A 21360-nucleotide genomic window follows, 5' to 3' on the forward strand; every position below is an offset into this window, starting at 1 on the left:
AATCAACTGCTTTACCTTAACAAAAAAAAAAAAAAAAAAAGGAGGAGCGGTATTGTAACTTATATTGCATGCATAGAAAATGTCAATGTTATTTAATCACAGTTCGGAACAGGAACCAGCTCAAATTTAGGTGTTAAAGGGCAACTTCAATTTAACATGCCTCATTTGTTTTCATTATAGTAAATGAAAAGCTCACTGAAACTGTGAGTCTGCAAGGAGACATCATGATGTTGGCCATTTTCATCTTGTTTTTATGATAGTTTTGTGACTGTACCTTCATATCTTGTGGTGTTTTTTTTTTTTTTTTTGTAAATCTTTGAATCCATTACAATAAATGTCTTCCAATTTTACAGTCCCACATTTAACAGTAGAATTACCTCATGTGCCCTGCAAGACAGGGATCAGCAGGTGACGATGTGTGATTATACAACACAGTGCAATGTCACATTACATTGCATTGCACATTGTGGCCCATTTAAATTAATGAGGGGGCTGTGGTTTTTCACGCAGTTCTAATGTCCTTCCAGACAGTATTAGTCATCTATTGAGGAGTTTTTGCTGCTGCATAACCCCTGCTGAAACCATTTTTGTATGTATGAGAGCACTAATACTACCAGTTATTGGCATCAGATTCTGTAATTGAATTTAATGGACAGACTGTCAATAAAAAAACACCAGATAGTGAAATGCATGTCCAGAGTTAATCATTTGAAGCTCTTTTAACTTATTTATTGTGAAGTTTGTTGAGGTCCAGAGAAATATTGAAACATTCGAGCACAAATATTGTGAAACTTGGGAAGCATTTTTTTTTTTCTTTCCTCTACATTTGTTTTCTATTGTGACTTGCACCACCTCAGGAATATATACTTTGAGAGTTTCCACTGTATAAAGAATACTATTACACAAATAACAGCACTTTACATAACTGTATGTTTTCTGTATGGTTTGACCGTTTTCTGTCTTTCTCTGGTGATTGTCACAGACACCAGAAGAGCTGGAAGATGACTCCGACTTTGAACAAGAGGACTATGACACTCGTAGTAGGACTAGTGTCCAGACTGAAGATGATCAGCTTATCGCTGGACAGAGTGCTCGGGTAAGTAAACGTCCCTTTCTCAATTATTGTGCCACTCAATAGAGTAAATATGCCCTTGCTTGGCCTGGAAAAATTTGTTTAAATAACGCCTGGGCGAAAGTGACTGAGAATAATTCAAATCACAGCAACTGTTTCCTGTCTATTCAGTTCATTCAGCTAGATTTCAATTACTTCGTATGAAAGCCAAAAAGAATATATCGTTACAAATATGATTCTTTCTTGCACACACTATTGAAAATGTCAGGTGTGAAATAGCATTCATCAACAAAGAAGTCCTAAATTCCTCTCAGATGGTTGACAATGCAGTAGATTACCATGCCGAGGTTGATGCAGTGATCACTGCGATCCGGCTTTTGTGAGCACAACGATTATGTTTCACTCGGGTCCATCTTAACAACCATTTGGAGGATATCAACACTTGTTCCCCCAAACAGGACAAAAAAACTCTATTGGTGTGTTACATGCTGAATGAATTATAAATGGCCGAGCATGTGATTTGGCCCTGTGCCTTTTTCTGTGGTGCAGGCCTGCATTATACTGCCTTGGCCTTCATGCTCTGTGCATCAGGTCTATGCACAAAGAACAGACTAATAAATAAAAGGATGGGGCAAACATATTGTAGCTGAGTGGTTTTGTACCATATCGTCAGTAAGCATCGTCCTAATATAATATATTATCAAAGTGGTGACAGGTATGTGATTCTTCTACTTTAAGTCAATAACCTGAACTAACTAAAGATATACATAAATAACACAACTGGGCTTGTACAATCTGTTTAACTAACTTCTATATTGTTTTAAAATATTGGTTACGACAGCTAACTTCATTGCTGACAAAACAATAAAATATTACTGCAAGAGCCCCTGCTCGTCTAACCCCACTCCCGTATCAACGATTAACTTTGATAGTGCCCCATAGACCGTCCACACCCTGTTCTCGATCAACTATTGTTGAACGCCACCCCTACCCCCTTTATTATCGACAATAAGATTTGGCAAGTGAAAACGTTGTCCACACCCCCAATGTGCCCGGATTTTGATACCCAATTAGTACCAAGTAAATTCTGTACTCTTTGCCTGTGATTTAGGGCCATATAAATAAACTTGACTTTTGACAATTTAAATTCACTCTTATTTTAAGTGCATTTGCAGCTTAAATGAAATCTCATTTAGAGCATATCTTGCTGTCTGGGGCCTGTCAGAGAAACAGACACTTTTTGCAGTTGATCGAAAATGCATCTGCTGTATTTGGAGTTGTTAATTTAGGTTAAAGATAACATTATCATTTATCCTTTTTTATCATTAGTTGTCTAAATGTTATGTGTGTGCGCATGATCAGTTGAGCTGCTGCACCATTGTTGGCTACTGGTGTTTTTTTTTGCTACTCACAGACACATACTGTGCAGAAACCTCTATACCTTTTGTCATTTAAATAATTTAGTTCAACCAAGGAATCCAAAAACAAAAAGTTTCAAGTTCACCAAGTTAGCAATCCAGCCATGAACCAAGAGAACAGAGGCTGGCATTTGGATCATAAAAGTCGCTCCGGGGAGTCTGCGGGGGTCCGGGGTGTGAAGTGTTTTGAATCGTTTGTATGTACTGTACACTCCCACTAAGGCCCCTGCAGTGTAACATTGTCGAGCCATCTGAGCTTAAATGCACCAACTCTGCCACGCAAACTTGTTTCACAGTACCAAACTAGTTTTCCTGGCAGGCAGCTTTGTTATGAGTGGGCAGCTCATTTTGGGAACAGTCTAAAGTCACAGCATGTCTCTTTGTCATAGCGTGTTGGAGTGAAGGCTGTGATATAAGTTGGCTGTCCAGTAAGGGTGACGTGGCTCAATACAAAAGCTCTAGACATTGAGGTCTTGACGACATGCCAGCAAGCATTATCAAAAGTAATTTGTGCAATTTAGGATTTAAATGACATTATGCAATGTTTAAAATACTTGCGGCCTTTTACCCCGCATGATACTACCCACCATTAGACACTCTCATGCCCTCAGAGACTAAACATTTACACATCCAGAAGACTTGCACATCCATAAAAGGTGTGTTTGCTGCAAACCACTGCTGATGTGCCCAGTTGGCCTCAGCCTGTCATGTCAGGACAACACTCCCTGCCCTCTCATGGCAACACTAAGTGCATACCGGTGAAAAGTGTTTGAATTGAAACAGACAAGAGTAAACATAATCCCTTCCCACCATAGGAACCGACATGCGCCTACTGAGGTTTACAGTCATGATCCTGCTACGTCCTGCCAGACACATGATATCTTTCTGACGGTTTCGCTTGCTGTAGAAAGAGACTTCCGGGACAGTTCTCAGAGCCTGTATCTGTGGTAATTTAATGTGATTGTCCCCTTGACACTGCTGTTGTACTCATGCGTAATGTGTCCTACAAGTGAAGCTCCATGTATGATGAGATGGAAACACTAATTTATGATAGATGGTTCGGCCTTCTCGGCAGATGCAGTTATACAGTTAACACTGGTATAACTCGGCATGGATAATGCAGAGTGAATCACTTCACCCACCCCGAAAGCACGCTCGCAGCATCACTTAGCACGCTGATTGGATGACAGTGTTGATAGGTCATCCATAAAATTTAACTCACCAGTGTCTGGACAATTTATTTCAAATAAGGCAAAATTAAAGTCATTCTAGGTTACCGCGTTGGGTGAAGAAACCCGGGAAACGCTCTAATCCCTGCAGACATTGACTCGCACTGGCTGGATTTGCAACTATGTTAAGCTCTCGAGGCCCGCTCCTTGTTGTTATCAGTGAAGTCGCGGAAAGGTTTTGAGGATAAGGGAATTCTAGACAGTACAGAAGGAGGGAGCAAGGGGGAGGGTTCCACCGAGGCCGCTCCCCCATGACGTCCCATTTGGTTCACGTTTACCTCACCACTCTTGATTTTTTTTTTTTTCCAAGCTCATTGCTCATGTCCTCTAGATCCCTAAATTCAAAGAAAGGCTTTTTGCTTCAAATTTCACACTTTCTCCCCTTCAGAATAAGTGCTACTCATGTCATTTGGGATTCTTTTCTTTTTATAGTTATACCTTCACATCTGTGATTCTCAACAGACCACTGCCATTTTGACACCAACATCTCTCTGTTCCGTGTAGAATCATCTGTAAAGTAAATAATTGATGCCAAGAGTTGGTTTCAGCAAAGACTTGAACAGCAAAAGGACGAACCATTGTTCTTCAAATTTGAGACCACAGTCGATGATGGGAACATACATTTTTGACTGAACTGAACATTACATTCATTAAATGATTTGTATTACTGTAGTATTGCTTTAAATGCTATACATGTGCTGTCTTGTCACAGAGGTAAGGATTAGAATCACTTGGGGTTGAATCATTCACAGACTGATACATGTTCATTCATAGTGAGCAAATCATGAGACGAGTTCCTTTCTCATCTCTTCGCTGGCTGCATCATTTACTGAAGACTCACAAATGAGTAACAGAGCGTGGCAGTTCCGGTATGGCATGGTTGATCTGAGAAAGGAACAAATCAATTCAGGACTATTTCTTTGAATAAATTCACTTAAAACATTTCATTTGTGAATCATTCACAAACGACACACAAGTTGGTTACATGCAACACACAGCTGATGTTGCAATTATAGCACAAGGGAAAACATAAAAACAGAAAGATGCCAAGTTACTTACATATTTCATGTTTCATGAATGGAAGTCATGAAGTTAAAATTAAAGTTAAAGTCCCAATGATTGTCACACACACATCTGGGTGTGGCGAAATTTGTCTCTGCATTTAACCCATCCCCGTGTGATTTTGATCCATCCCCTGGGGGAGAGGGGAGCAGTGAGCAGCAGCGGTGCCGCGCTCGGGAATCATTTGGTGATCTAACCCCCCAATTCCAACCCTTAATGCTGAGTGCCAAGCAGGGAGGCAATGGGTCCCATTTTTATAGTCTTTGGTATGACCGGGCCGGGGTTTGAACCCACAACCTTCCAGTCTCAGGGCGGACACTCGAGTCAAGTCAAGTCAAGTTTATTTGTATAGCCCTAAATCACAAACAGTCTCAAAGGGCTTCACATAGCCAAAAATTGACAATTATTCTCAAAGCATCCCCTGATCTTAAGCTCCCAAAAGGGCAAGGAAAAACTCAAAACCCCTGCCAGGGGAAAATGAGAAACCTTGAGAAGGGACCACAGATGGAAGGATCCCCCTTTCAGGATCACCAGGTTGTAATGGATGCAGAGAGGGCACAAGTAATACATATGAAAATCAATGAAAAAATGGATGTCGGAGGTGCCCTCGATTGTCCTGGCAGTGTCTTCAAGGAGGTTGAGCTGCAGTTTCTTCATCTTGAATTGGTCCCCGAGAATCCAGCTAGCCGCTATCAGCTTTTGCGCCACCTAACCCCCTCCCCAGCCAGGGAGGGGGTGGGCAGAGACTCTACCACTAGGCCACTGAGCTGAAATATGTACTTAAGTAAAAACTCAGGGGCCCGGACATGTATACATAGAGCCACTGGATGGTAGCTCTGAGGTGACAAATGAAATTACCAACTTGGACAAAACTGAAAAAAATACAGGACTAGAGCGTCACTGAATGGAAAATTGATGAGGAATCAATCCCACATCATAAGCCCAAATGTCATCTAATGGAATCGCTACGCTACCGTTGGGCCTCTCTCCAAATATTGTATTGACATATCATTGGTTACTAATAAAATAAATTCTATATACAAGACTTTAAATTGATTAGCCTGAATGTACGTATATAAACTTCAGGCTCAGGGAATGATTTAAGTGAAGAAAATGTATCAAATCAAAAGTATTCTGTGATTGATCAGCACACATGCAGGAGCAACAAAGGTGTGCTTTACAGAAAACTGAATGCATGGCATTTGGGCACTTGTGAATAAAAATGATTTCACCCGAACAATACTAGAGACATGTGTCACATCTAATGAAAGGATGAGAGTGTGCATCTGTAGAGCGCTAAATTCTACAAACATGCCATGCAATGTACTTAATGCATGTCAAGATGTATAGATTTGCGCAGTTTTCTCACCCAGCATGCTGTTTATAAGGATCACACTCACACTGATGTGTGTTTTGGCATCAGTAATAGCGGAACTCTAAACAGGCCTTGAGGGTCCAATTTTGTTTGTTTGCATTATGCTGTTCTGTCTTTTCCCAGCTAAGCAATGCGCACACATACTCATCACAGAGCCAGCGCTCAAGGACGCTGCATCTGTTTTACGTATCTTTCTGTCTGTTCTCTTTTCTTTCTAGCACCATTTCAAAAAAAAAAATTAAATAAATAAGGCATTTGCTTTTTCCTTGTTTAGTTTTTCTTCCTGACACTTTTGGCAGGCGACATGAACCAAGTGATGCACTTTCTCACTGAGCTCACCCGCCACCCCCACACACCAGCTTTGCTGTGAGGAAATGAAATTGAACGTAGGGTGACTATTTCAGTAAGAGAATACAAAATTTTGCTGGACAGTTAATAATGTACATGGTTTCAAAAACAAGGCTACCTTTTTTTCAGTACTATACTCATTTATTTCTGCTTCCTGAGTCAATATAATCGACCTAATGGAAACGAGGGTACTCTCACCTCCCTGGCATACTGTTAAAAAAAAATGAATTATTCATCCTCTGGTTTAATACGTGAGATAATTATACATTTACCTTCCAAATAATACAGGATTCTTTCCGCATCTATGACCTTGCCACGGAATTTATGCCATTTTAGACCTGCCCCTAAAGGCTGCCTGGACAAAAAAAAATAAGGCAGGGAAAAAAAGCGTAAGAAAAGACGGATTCGCTCTTTACGAGTATAAGATGTCAAGGGTTTTGAAAAGGTCCAATCATTAAATGTAAAGTTTAGAACATTATTTTATTGTAAAAAGCAGACTTTGGTAAGGTTTATTAACATAAAACTTTTGAACAAAAGGTGCTACAGCTGACTTTCCCTCTGTATTATTTTATTTTCACTAATCCCTCTTTTTCACCCTCAATTCTGCTCCCTATTCTTATCGCCCCTCTTCACCTAAATTGTGCTCCTCTGGCATTTTTCTCATTCTAAGCCCGTGTATAAGACTCATTCATTATTGCAGGGGAACCTGTTTTCTGCTTGTCAAGTACTGTGTTTTTTTTTTCCCTGCAGGCCATCATGGCGCAGCTTCCCCAGGAGGAGAAAGCCAAGATTGCTGAGCAGGTGGAGAGCTTCAGACAGGAAAAATGCAAGCTTGACGCAGAGGTGGCCAAATGGGATGACAACGGCAACGACATTATTGTGCTCGCCAAGCAGATGTGTATGATCATGATGGAAATGACAGACTTCACAAGGTAGCAAGTTACAAGTGAAAGCAATACAATTGAACAGCCCTTCACAGCTCCACACTTTTACTTATTGTTACCTTCACTTGGATTTTTCATTTCACCACGCATGACGTATGCGTCAAGTATTCTACCTGAAGGCTCTAACAAGTGCACTTACTCTTTACTCGCCTTTTGAAGTCAAGGAAATGTGACTATGCTGCCCAGCCCTGCGCGGAAAATTGAGTTTCAATGAAGTCTTTATACATGCAGACTCTGTTTGGTCCACATTACAAAAGTGAAGATAAAATCCGGCAGATGTTTTTGTTGTAAGGGTAATTACTGAAATCCATACATAGCATTATTCGTTTTTTAAAGGAACATTTTTGTTAAAATCCTATGACATGATTTCAAATAGCATGAAACCTCCAAAGTCGAATGAGGCGCTTGTTAACATCAGATTTCTTCATTTCATAGATGTGCTGATTACAAAAATGAAAAATATGTAACAAAAACTAGGCCGATTCACCACTTCAACATGTCCATTGGTGTGATTGTGAGCGTGAATGATTGTCCCTCTACCCTGCGATTGGCTGGTGACCGGTTCAGGGTGTACCATGCCTAGGATAGGCTCCAGCACACCTGCTTGGAGAAGCAGTTTGGATGATGATGAATGATTGAATAACATTTTAAGTGGATATTTTTTTAATTACATTATGGAATTTACTGTTTATCCCACATTGAGATATGCTATATAATTACTTTGCCTAACAAACTTGTATTGGATCAGTGTTTACATAGTAACTCTTGCCTATGTTTGCAGAAAGCTTACCGTTTTTGTTCCCAAAAGCCTCCTATACAGTATATGACGCAACATCAGCAATATAAAACTTCATGAGATTTTCTCTGGATGTTCTCTGAAGCTGCATTTTTTTTTTAACTCTATCCAGGGGCAAAGGCCCTCTCAAGAACTCCTCAGATGTGATCAACGCCGCCAAAAAGATTGCAGAGGCGGGATCCAGGATGGACAAACTTGCCCGTGCTGTCGCTGATCAGGTAACCCTGCAACTCTATTTTTTTATCATTTCCATCAGTCTAAAAGTCCCACTTGACTTATCATCATGGCTGTCGGTGAATCAAATATTGAGTTGGAGTAAATGAGCATAGCAATTGGAAATCTTAGATGTGGGAATTGACATGCCAGACTGTCATGGCGGGCTGTTTTGCTCCATGACTTTGTGTCCCAAAGGGACCAACATTGAGAGCAAGACAGCAGAACCAAGTTATGTCTCTAATATAATTAGCTCGCAGCTGAGGTGTTGCATCCATTATCAGATGAGTACCTCTCTAAAACACGCTGACAAACCACTTTCAATATCTAATCAATCAGTGCTGTGCCTTGGGAAGGTGGGAGAGAAATTAAATAGGCGTGTTCACTGTGTATATGTGTGTACAAATGAAGTGGGAAGGCTGTTAGAATGCTGGTACCACTCGAGGTAATGCATAATGTTATTCATTTCATCTACCTCTAATAAGCAGTGAGAGAAAACTTAGGCGCAAGACTAACTGATTTATTAAGGTGAGCTCATTACAATTGTAGTAACGGCCTTTAGCAAATAAAGTCTCAGAATACGTAATTATTGTTGGTTTCGTGATCACTCTCCTTGCCTTGCCTGTTTGATTTGTGTCAAAGCAAATGATCACGCTAGCGTTAACATTTAAAATGGAAAAAGCAAGATGGATGTTTTGTCAACAAATCTAATGGAATTAAGTTATGTAAAATGTAACATGCAGTATTGCATATGTACATGCGTACGTACGTACATGCATACTTGCGTACATGCGGACATGCATACATACACACATGCATACATACGTTCATACATACGTTCATACAGCAGCATAGTCACCAAAAATTCAAGATGAGTCTGTTGCGGTAAATTAACATTAAAATACAAACAACAGTAACTTTATTAAAACAATAGGAACAGGAAACATTCTATTTCTCAGTTTGAATGCAATGAAATGAATATTTAGTCATTTCTGCAGGTTGGGGTTCTCCTTATGAGTGCCTCCTCTTTGCACTTTCTGGCCTTTTTCCAAAACAAACCTTCTCCTGTCAGCTCAGAGCAAAATAAATGCCCCTTCAAATGGCCTTCGAGTGTGCCGAGCAACTGGACTGGCCTGAGGCAATGCGCGTCAAAAGTGCTGCCGTTCCCCTCATGTCACAATGTCCTGTTTTTCAGAGCATATTACGCTGCAGAAAATAAGCTATCAGGCTTGGAAGCTGATAGTTGTAATGTTCTCTGTAGGTACACATAGAGGCTTACATGTGTAAGGATATTTGTTTCCAATTGCAGTTGTCATTCCCTTCTGTCATCTTTGCTATGTTTACACAGGGTATGCTGTAAATTATATTACCAGGTAAACCTCCCTGTGCTGTTCTGATCAATTGTAAGGGTGCTCATACATGCGTGTGCAAAATAAGACTGTAGCCTTGGAAAATAGTACAATGGAAGGTTATTCACAACGTAACAAAGTTAAAAGTAAATGCTGTAAACAGAATAGACCAAAGTGGAACCCAGCAGCTTGTAGTTGTGTTAGTGTGAAGACGGTGACGTCTGATAATGGCTATCATTTGTCCAAATATAGATTTGACATTAAGTGAAAAGAGAAATTGATAGAGGAGTTGACTGGATGCTCCACAGGACTGAGGTCCATCCAGACTAGGCAGGTGGGGATTCATCCTCCGTCAGCATCTCTTCCCCCATTAATGATTGGTTTCCAATGCATTAAAATCTGTCTTCAATGGAATGTTCACATCAATCATCAACACACCTTTGCACGCCACTAAGAGGACATGCAATGTCAGGGTGACGGAACACAGACAGCATTTTAAATTTGCTGCTGGTAAATCATTTGAGTTTTATGTATACGAGAAAGACTCAAATAGACATGAACTAGTTTACTTGAAATTAAACTTTTATCTGTATTCATGTTTGTTTTTGTGACAAGGTCCTGCTAAATTCACTTCTCAATAGGCTCTCATGGAACCATGCAAAATGTTTCACTTTTTTCACGTTTGAAGGGTCCTTTCTCCGGACTGCATGTTCCATCTCTTTCAACAGATGTTCAATAGAATTTAGATCAGGGCTCACATAAGGCCACTTCTGAACAGCCCAAATGTCCTCAGTGAGAATAAATAGGCCTAACTCAAATGTAATTTCATTCAGATTCACAGGGGTGGTAAATTTCTTATGCCATCCCCATCAGAAGCCATGCATACAGTTCATTTTGATTAGCCAGGCTGCATCTTGTCTGTGCACACTGTGTCTTCACATAAATGCTCAGCAATGTTGACATTTACACACTTGTAAATGGCGGCTTCCAATCAGACGTGTTAGACAACGGGAGAGCTCCTTTTCAACAACTTGTAACTTGTTTTTATTATTCTATTGCTCTCATGAAAGTGTAAAAATAACCACAATTACTGTTTTAAATAGACAACTGACCTCCTTCTCAGTAAATCATGTGATGTTTAACTGTTATATGATGTTTACGACTTTGCGTGTCACATCTGTAAAATGGCTATTGGGATTGAACGTAGTGGCGGCACAGGTATACACCAGATCAGAAATAGTTCATCAGCGATCTTCAGTTAAAACGACAAATAATGTTTTGACATCCTGAAAATCTCTTCTCGAAATGCTATCCACAATAATGTTGTGTGGTCCGTCACTATGATATTGCATTAGCAGACTCTCAGTTGCATTCCAAAACAACATGTGGAGCCATTACCCCAAACTATAAGGCAATTTTAGCCAATCAGCCTCAATTTGTTGAATCTGGCAAAAGGAAAAGTGGATTTATGTGAGTGACTTACTGTGAAGTAGATATTCCCCCTTGCAGTGAAGAGTGCAAAAAGCAATTTACACAAAGAAAAAAAAAATGTCGACAACAGTTCGATTTTATCTAGCATGTTCATGCGTAACTCACAACATGATTACTTGTATTTATTCTACATGTAGACTACATGTATTTTGCATTCACACATTATTGAGGGCAACCTGTGCTTGTTAGTAGCACTGGGCCTTGACAGTTAAAATTCAGCTCCAATGCTTTCAGACAGGTCCCTTAAGTAGCAAAGCTTGTCACAATGACTCCACATCAGGTCTATTGATGAGCGTGTCTGAAGCAGTAGGCAATGTTCCAAAGCAAAGGGGGTCTTCCAGAGTCATTTAAGCAGTCCACTTGACCTAGAAAAACCTCAAGGGGCAACTCAACCCATTTTACCTTCGCAATGTTGCATTTTCCACAGATTTTCACACTGTTATGCTTATTACGTTCCCTTCAGTTAAAGCAACCTTTTCAGACAGAATCTAAATGATCAAGTTTACCCTTTTAGAGAGATTAATGGAAAAGAATAGAAATTAGATGTAATCATATAAAAGTAATTTATAAAAGTAGGTGCACCTTCCAGCACTTGTGGTTAGGATGTGTTTCATTGTTTGTGTGATTGCTCTGTGATTGACTAGAAAATAGTCCAGCACATCTTTCACTCAGCATAAACTCCAGTTTACTCGTGATCCTCAAGAGAATAAGTGATAAAAAATGGATGGACACATGCATCATCCAGGTTCAAATGTACCTGTGTTGTTTCCTGTCAATAGATCAGAGAGGAGTCTTTTCCTAAGGATAAAAATGCACCTGTTGTTTAAACCTAAATTCCAACACTAAGAGTTGTTAATTGTGTCTTTATTGCTATTTTCGGGCCATTGATGTGGGCCCCAAATTAGACAGTGGGGCAGCACGGTTTATAAGAATAATCTGCCAAAGATTCATGACAATTAGGAAAAAGCAGTTGATCTCATGTCTAATTGTAGAAGAGAAGACAACGTTGAGTATCTTGTCTTTTTGAATGAATGAATGCCAATCATCCGTAAAACAAACACATTTTGCAAATAACCTTGCAAGACAAGAATTAAAATATGAATAATGTTGATTAGGAATCATTTTGTATATCCGTGCTTTATTATTTCTCAACTAGGAAGAGAGCCTAATTAATTGCTCATAATTTCAAGTAAAAATCATGGAGGAATCCAGATGACAATTTAGGAATAATTTCAGTGCACTTGCTTTGAATACTAACATTTAATGTGCATATAGCAATCTGTGAAATGGATCAGTCCATTGGCCGAGCAAATTTCTCATTTAGCACGTCAGCAGTTACATGTATACATGGCAAATAAAAACATACAGTGTACAGTAATGCTATGAACATAAATAAACATGTTAGCTTGGTCACTGAAAGTAAAATTTTGTGCGGACTGCCACTAGACCCATTGTTGTATTATTCATGAGAATTCAGCAGCTTTATTTCTTTAGTGTCAAACATCGAATGGCCAAATCCAAATTCGACCAGCTTTGTTGAATAAAGAAGGTGACATCTCAACGTCACTGCTGTGGTCCAGTCAGCTGGAAGGCATATTTTGTAACTGTGTGTAACATGCACGACTGGGATCTGTCACTATTCTTTCATTTCAAAGACGGCCAACTTTTCTTTAACAACTCTGTAGTTCTTGTGTGCTTTTTTCTTAAGCTTAAATCGGAAGAGAATCATGCAAGACATACAAGCAAATATTATAATAACAGGTGCACAGGAAAGATTCAAACTCATTCAAATTATTCTTTTTTGCAGCCTCCATGTGAGGTGTGGATTTTATTTGACAAGCCGCCGTACTGTGATAGCATGCAGTTGACGTTTGGACACCAAGGTTCACACCATCCTGCTGAATTAAACACCAGGAACACATTTTGTTTGTTTCAGGGGCATTATATAATAAAACAACACATTTACAAAAGGAACATAACTGACGCCTCTCGACTGAAACGAAGTAATTCTAAAACATTCAGAGAGGCAGAGTAGTATGAGAAAGCAGCTTACCACACTGCCAACGAGTGCCTGGTTAGTCAATGAGCCATAGTGTTTATTTCAACAGGCAGCCTGTGGTAGAAACGGACTATAAGTCAACAGCACAAACGGGAACAATTGTGTCATGTGTGCATCCGATAGGCCCGAGGCAGTAATGTGTACGTGTGGATGTGTACATGTGCCAGCAGTGTGAAGTGCAGTTAGCAGTGATCACGCCCAAGGAGATACTTCCTTTTGCCTCACTGACTGCTCTATGCGTTTTAGCTGCACTGCAGGCTACATTCAGACACTTACAAGAAGCTCCGGGCAGCCCCTTCCTTGACTGCTCTCATAGTGGCCGTTGCCACAAACACTGTCAACCGCTCCTTCAAACGACACTTTAAGGTTCAAAAGGAATACACTATGATCTGAATTAAGTTTGTGTTATTCCCCTCAAAGTGAACAGGCAGGAAACTGTTCAGGGAAGGCAGGCTATATTCATATCAAAGCAAGGTATTTTGCATCCCCCACTGCCCGAGCGCACGAGTGAAGAACAAAAAGAGCTGAGCCTTTCCCCACCCAGTGGTTCTGAATGCTCTAGTTAGGAACGTTTAATATTAATGTCTAAAAGAAGGCTCTTGTTTCCCAGTTATGCTCGGTGTTGGAGTAGCTGATGCAGTTCTTAACCCACCAGGGGCTTAGTTGGCCGAGATACTGCATACTGTGTGAGACTGAAGTGGTTATTTTCATATTCCTTCTTGTTGAAAGGCCAGCAGGAAAGATCCAAATTATAACCTTCACCAAACAATGTCAGAAGGCATTACTTTAATTGCATTAGTTAGTTTCCACAAAACTTTAAGTTCTTGAAATTTTGACATCTCAACTGAAGTCAAGCTGCATGTAGAAAAAAAATGAAGCAGTCATTGTTACACTCCACTTGCATCGAGGACATGCAGTGCAGTGAGCAAGATGGAGCCAGATTTCACGTTATGCTATTCACTTGACTGCTGAATAGAAATCTAGTTTGTATTTGCTAACCTAAAATGTGCTGAAACATCTGAAGGGATAAAATGGACGCAAATGTGTGCCGCTTAGCTTCTAATTAAGAGTGCCAAACGGTGTTTGCCGTACGCACATTGTTGCTACGGAAACAGGGGACCAGCTGTTGACCAGTTGTTTGCTAATCTTTATTCATAGTCACAGGACAAATATAGCGGGACATACCACAGGTAATATTGCTCCCGAGCCTTTAGGTGCAGACTGTTGTTCATCAGAATCAGCAGAGATCTGTATTTTACGGTTGTCTTTGTCTCGCTGCAGCAGAACTCCAATTTCCTTTTAAGCTGTCCTTCATCACGTCGCCACCGAAATAAACTGCCTGGCATCAATATCATCTTGACTTCCCTCAGTGCGGTGTACTGCCGAGTTATCATTGACAAAATGATGGACCCGTGTTGTTTTTTTGTCAGCGTTGTTTTGTAACTTTCAATTGGACACAACATGGAAACAATTAAACTATACTTCAGAAATTAAAAACAACATGCTGTGTAAAACTGTAAAATAAATATGTTATGTAACATGTACATGCCTAAATATTGTGCAAAAACACTTAATATGAGATTATTTAGCCTTTTACTGAAGAAAGCATCAAGGATATGATCAGGTTCACAGCAAGATCAACGTTCCCACGAACAAAGTCAACATTTAATTCAATATAACTTAGCCTCCATTTGTTGTGCAGTAGGGAAACCTCTGCATTCCAGCAGCTAAGTGAACAGTCACAGCACACAAGAATAAAACTAAATGATAATCAAATACTGGCATATGCACCAACAAGACATGAATAATAAATACTATATCTGCATCTCCGAATGGCAAACACTCCACAAATGCATACACATAACACAGACTAAAACAGAGGAATATTGGACTTTCGGATGCAATTTCACATTAAACCTAAAGTGAACAGTAACCTTCACAGGGGAATTTAAGTTCACCTTCTATAAACTTTGGAATACACATGTCTGACTGATGAATGCTGCATTGCTTTTGTCACAGCTCTCTCTTCTCAAACAAAGGTACTAAACAGTAAACCTCACAACAGTTGTTGATTTTTTTTTTTTCCCTCCTCAAGGGAGTCTATTTCTTCCATGTGCCATTCTATGACTTTTACAGTCTCTCTTTAAATTGTTGGTGATCTACGACCAGTGGTCATTTCCCGTTAAAAAAAGGATGTGGAAAACCCCACGATGTTGAGGTGCTGTTGATTGGCTAATGAACCAGGTTCAATTATTAATGATATGCATGTACGTTTTTCAATTTGCAACAAACCACATCATGCAATACGTTGTTTTTACAACATCATTGATGTGTGCTTTCAAGATTGATATTCTTTTGGTCATCATGTCATATACGATGACACAATGACGGGTGACACCACCAGTTATTTAAATTTTTTGACTCTATTAAATTGAATAGTTATTAGCACAGGGACTGAATATTGGCATAATGTCATGGACTTTAGCCTGCTCAGTTCCAAGCTGCCAGTGTAATACTTTAAGTTCCTTATTTTTATTTTTATCATGAGCACTAGTTATTAGACACAATATCCCTGACCAGGTCTGTTCAAAAAGTAGGAAAAAAAAGCATGTGAAGCATTGTATGTCGTTGCATCATACATAATTATTATTTGACAGCTTTAGGTTTAATGTTAGATTCACAGTTCAACTACACAGGATTTTTTTCTTTTCAGGCAGAGAAAAGGAAGGGCTGGACCGACAGTCAAAACAAGTTTGAACATCTCCAGTCAATCTGGTGATTGGTGGTTGTGTTATTACTTTGGCTGTGGAATGCTATCTTGGTTGACAGTTTAACAGCTGTAATGTCACTCCACTCACCAGATATGCCAACTTCCTCTCCATTGTCCAAGCCTGCTCCTTTTTTTTTTTTTTTCTTTTATTTCAGTCCCGGCAGCTATTGGAAGCCAGTTGTGTCGTTTACTTCTCAATCCCACATACGGCGATTATATTGTCCCACATTGTAACATCAGAAACGTGCGGCCAGAAACTCAGCTTGCTGACCGCCTCTTTAAGATTACATTTCCCATGATTCTTAGACATGGAGGCAGAAAGTTGTTCTAGTTCCAGTATGACAAAAACATGTATGCTTGCTAGTGATTAGTGAAAGTAAATAGGAAGGAATTTCAATTAAAGACGAGGAGCTGAAAAGCCGACATCATATGTAAGGCGCACCGGAATAAGAAAATTAAAGGATTTTATGTGTGCTTTATGGTCCGAAAAATACAGTAACCTCAAACTCCACTATTTTCTTTGCGCTACCTACACACATCAACACTATCGTGCACAGAACAAGTCAGATGCCATCTCATCCCGCACGCCCCTGCTGTGTAAGAAGCCAGCGGCAACTCATGGCTATTATTAACTCTTTTTTTCTTTTTACTATCCAGTGTCCCGACTCGGCCTGCAAACAGGATCTCTTGGCCTACCTGCAGAGAATCGCACTGTACTGTCATCAGCTCAATATTTGCAGCAAAGTGAAGGCTGAAGTGCAGAACCTGGGTGGGGAGCTCATTGTGTCTGGGGTAAGTAGGTCCAGATTGTCCACTACTCACTGTCACCTTTGGGCCATCACTACACTTAAGCAGTGTTTTATACTCTATGCTGCAGCCCTCCCACTGCATCCAGTTCAAGGTCAGAGTGAAGGTTAGAGGACCGAGGGATGGGTCTTTCAAATGAAATACTGATGTGGCTCTTTCTGAGCCAATTCCGTCTAATAATACTCACTAAAATGCATGGTAGGCTTTTTATGTCTCATGGACCCTATTATCATTGTTCAACTTAAGTGTCCAATTAGCCTGCATTGCTGTAGCGTGTCTACTATTTATCACGAAAGAACCATTTTGAAACACATCCGCAAGTATCAGCAAATTCTGCATTTTAGTGGCTACTAAAATCTCAAATATAGCAGGTGCAAAACGGTGTGTTCTCGACAACAGATTGCAAGCGCTGTTGTTGTTGGACTTGTGTGGTGTCATATTTTACTAAGATCAAAAATAGTCATTGATAAATTACATATTCACTCACTTTAAAAGATTGCATGCATTGTTGACAAGTGTTGACAATATTTATTTATTTATTTATTTATTTATTTATTTATTTATTTATTTATTTATTTAAAAAAGTGAAGACAATTTGAAATTGTTTTTCGGGGGGATTGGTTCACATGTGACCGCTTTGACACTTTTCTCTTAGATCAACCAGAAGCTTCAAAATTGCATTGTTGATTTGATGCTATGTCACAATAACTTTGCTTTTTTTGGCATAGCAAAAATGTCTACACAACAGAAAAGATCCGTTCTTCCCGTTGCATCTCATTTTACCGGTGCCTCCTCGTTAAGATTTTGCAGAGCGATGCAATTTGCACCGCCTTTCAAATGCAGTATTAAAAATCAGCCATCACAATTTGTCTCAGGTTTGATAAATCACACCGCACGTGCCCAATTAATTTATTTGCATATGCAGTACTCCTTCCATAATGTACTAAATGACCTGTGTGGCAAGTTTACCGATTTGATAGGTGCAATCCTATGTGTGCCCGGCACTTTTCACATCTCTTTAGAGGAGGAATTAAGTTTGCATGTGATTTTGTTCACATAAAATGTTCATAAATCGGGGCCATAGTCCCGAACTCGCTTGAAACTGTCCTCTGTGAATACGTAATTAAGAAACACATGTATGAAAGTATAAAAATGTTAAATGTTTTAGAATCAGGGTTAAGCAATTATTAAAATTACATGCTATAAATACAGACAATCTTATATCAGGGGTTTATCAATATCAAAAAGAAAAAAATGTGGATTCACTCAATTTCTATATTTTTAAAATTTGCTCACATTTGTCCATCAATCGATACCATCTTCCCTCTGACATACAGGAAAGAAAAATGTTCCTGACATGAAGATCAATTGTCTGTTTGTTTTTTAAATAGGCACTAAATGGCTGGAAGGTTTCTAAATATAGCAACAATGTCACAAAGTTAGCCACACCACTGAAGACGCACGTCGTTCCTCTTTCTCGCTTGTCGCATTGTATTCTAAAATAAAAACACTGCTTGGTTTAGCTTTTATTTTGAGTCAGTAAGACTGGACCGGTCAGATGTGGCCTGCAGAGCTTACAGTGCCCAGGTCTTTAACGACATCTAGTGTAATATCAATTGTGAATTCCATACGCTACACAGCTCTGAACCTTCTGTCCATTTTGAAAAAGAGACTCATTTATTGCTCTTTGGGTTTCCCATCACCCTCATCATTTTTTTCTTTGAACTATTGTATACATGTTTATCCCTTGTTGGATGCGTGCAACCCGCTGATATTTGAACCTTTTCATGGTGGTCGACTGGAATCCACACTCATTAAAACCACGCAGTTGACTTGACTCCACATGTGGTCTGAGGAGGCCCACTGGCCGACGACCCTTAAATGTCAGCCAAACAAAACAGACGGAAACAGAGCATACCTGACCCTGCCTCTGCTCATTAGCAGCCGCCAAAGGAAGACGTCACATAGCGAGCGCTCAGTTTTATCTCGCTTAATTGACAGTTGCGGTGAAGATCTCCTACTTAGCTGCGCTAATGCTTCCTCATGCGCGAAACAACCCAACGCGCCAAAGAACTGACTCATTTGACGTGACCTTAAGTGTTTCTCTCTCGCAGCTGGATAGCGCCACCTCGCTCATCCAGGCCGCCAAGAACCTGATGAACGCCGTGGTTCTGACGGTCAAAGCCTCGTACGTGGCCTCCACCAAGTACCAGAAGGTGTATGGGACCGCCGCCGTCAACTCACCTGTCGTGTCCTGGCGCATGAAAGCTCCCGAGAAGAAACCACTGGTGAAAAGAGAGAAGCCGGAGGAGTGCCAGACTCGTGTGCGACGAGGCTCTCAGAAGAAACATATCTCCCCTGTCCAGGCCCTCAGCGAATTCAAGGCCATGGACTCGTTCTAAAAAGAGGGAAAATACCCAAGAAAAAGTTCACATTGTGTTAGCCCACCTGTTTTCCCTGCGTGTGTGCACTTCTGCACCTCAGGAGAATGACAGTACATTTTCAACTGCCACACTCGGGCTCCTGTGAAGACTGTGGGTCTCTAACAGCCAACACACACAAGTAACACTATTTATCAATCTTATCGTAGCTTAACGTGAGAGCCAAACTGTGACAAAAATATGCTAAAAATACATATCAGGATGAGGTTTTAAAACAAGAATGTTAGTTGATATTGTAGTCCTATTACACTGGTCAATAGATAATTTTAATCAGAGATTGCTCTTTGTCCAAAAAGATTTTTGTAATGCTGATTTCAAATGTCTTTACTTTTTTCTGGTACATCAGGTTTTTGAGATTTTTTATTTTTTTATTTTTAAGTTTGACCTAAAAAACCTTGGGCATTTTTACACTTTACCATGAGTAGTAATTTAGACCTTTAAAAAAAATCCACCTTATGTTTGCCCTGTAAAAGTGCATTATTATATTATTATTATTATTATTATTATTATTATTATTATTAATGATAATAAAATCTGATGTGTTAGAGAAAAAAACAAGGGCAGGTTTGGAATCAGCGCCCCAAAAAAAATCATCTTGAAAAGTTTACTTGTATCTGATAAAAAAAAAAAAGTAAAATGTATTACCACGGTGCCGACTGGCTGCTTGTATACACATTTAAAATGTCTGAATGGAAATCCTGGATTGTGCTGTAGAGGACAAAATCTTTGGGTTGGTATACCTCTTTCTTTTTTTTCTTCTTTTTTGAACATAAAATGTAACGAGTAGTAGTAGGAATAATAACTTCTGTGGAAGATACCCAGAAGTGTCAGCATCTAAGTAGTTTTCCTTGTTCAGATAGTGTTTTATCCAAAGCATCCAAATTGTGTTGCCTCTTTTTTTTTTTTTAAGATATTTAATGATGACATCACTAACTATGATAACCTTGACTGAAAATTGTGTAGCGTACAAATATAAACCAAGTGGTTTGACTAGTTGTGGTTTGCTCTGAAAATCCGTGCATACGCTCCCTTTATCTCTAATAAATCCCTTCACTTGGCCCTCAAAGGTTCATGTTTATTTATTAGTGTTGCAGTTGCAGGACACAACACTTCCAATTTGCATCACCAGGCATGCTGTTTGTTGTTGTGTTGCACACTTCACTGGAAATGGGTAGGTTCCTGTCACAAAATAAATCAGTTTCTGTGGCTATTTTGAATTTTTGTATTTTGCAAGGTAGGCTACCAGCTGCTATTAAATCCAGAGACAAGAGTGTTTAAACAGGAGTTGGCCTCAACGGTATAGACTAATGCTGAGGTTAAAGTGTGTTATCTGAGCTGCTGACCAACACTGGCTGCTTTATAAACTCACTTAAGAGTGTCGAGAGTGGGTTTTCTCTGTTATCCGCTTCAAATTGGCTTTTTGTTCTCTACCCAAAGGAAAAATAATTAACATTTAAGATAGGGTGAAGAAATACTGAAAGTTGCTGAATGCAATCCTAACTTTTCACTCACTGAAATGTTATCTTAGACTTACTTTAGAATTCTTGTTTGAGAACCAAATTGGACAAATGGATGTGTTGTTCAACATAAATGTCACAGCAGTTTGCAGTAAAACACAAACTTGCACACATTTTGCCACAACATCCCTAACATTTATTTGTATTTTTTATATCCATCCATGAGGCATCCATCCATTTTCTATACTGCTTGTCCACATTAGAGCACTGAAATGTGGTTTGGAATGTGGAGTACAATTTTTTTGACCGGCTAAGTTTAAATGTATATGCAAATACGTTCAAACTTATTTACAAATTCATTTGAACGTACTTGAACATACGTTTAAACTTATCAGCCAATACATTTTGACAATACATTTGCAATTGTATTTAAACATATTTTTAAATGCGTTCAAACGTACTTCGAGGTCTGAGGCTAAAAAAAAATTGCCACCAGGTATTGACTTTAAATGTATATGCAAATATGTTC

At 39.5% G+C, this 21360-nt stretch overlaps 1 protein-coding gene and 1 long non-coding RNA gene across 3 annotated transcripts in view; one reads left to right on the plus strand and one right to left on the minus strand.

Moving 5' to 3' along the window:
* ctnna2 (catenin (cadherin-associated protein), alpha 2) overlaps positions 1–20440 on the plus strand; it is a 190208-nt gene extending 169768 nt beyond the window's left edge. For both annotated transcript variants that reach the window (XM_049719420.2, XM_049719419.1), the window contains exons 14-18: positions 983–1096; positions 7255–7436; positions 8357–8462; positions 16784–16918; positions 19048–20440. In XM_049719420.2, the coding sequence (XP_049575377.1) occupies positions 983–1096; positions 7255–7436; positions 8357–8462; positions 16784–16918; positions 19048–19335 (825 nt within the window). In that variant the 3' untranslated portion in view covers positions 19336–20440. The remainder of the gene's footprint in view (positions 1–982; positions 1097–7254; positions 7437–8356; positions 8463–16783; positions 16919–19047) is intronic.
* LOC125968408 (uncharacterized) lies at positions 12426–16556 on the minus strand. Its single transcript, XR_007481309.2, has 3 exons — positions 16215–16556; positions 13351–13410; positions 12426–13195 (listed from the first exon to the last, which is right to left on the minus strand). It is a non-coding gene; the product is annotated as an uncharacterized lncRNA (long non-coding RNA).
* Positions 20441–21360: the final 920 nt, after the last annotated feature.

This window comes from Syngnathus scovelli, chromosome 5 (assembly GCF_024217435.2).
Source record: "Syngnathus scovelli strain Florida chromosome 5, RoL_Ssco_1.2, whole genome shotgun sequence".
Taxonomy (NCBI): domain Eukaryota; kingdom Metazoa; phylum Chordata; class Actinopteri; order Syngnathiformes; family Syngnathidae; genus Syngnathus; species Syngnathus scovelli.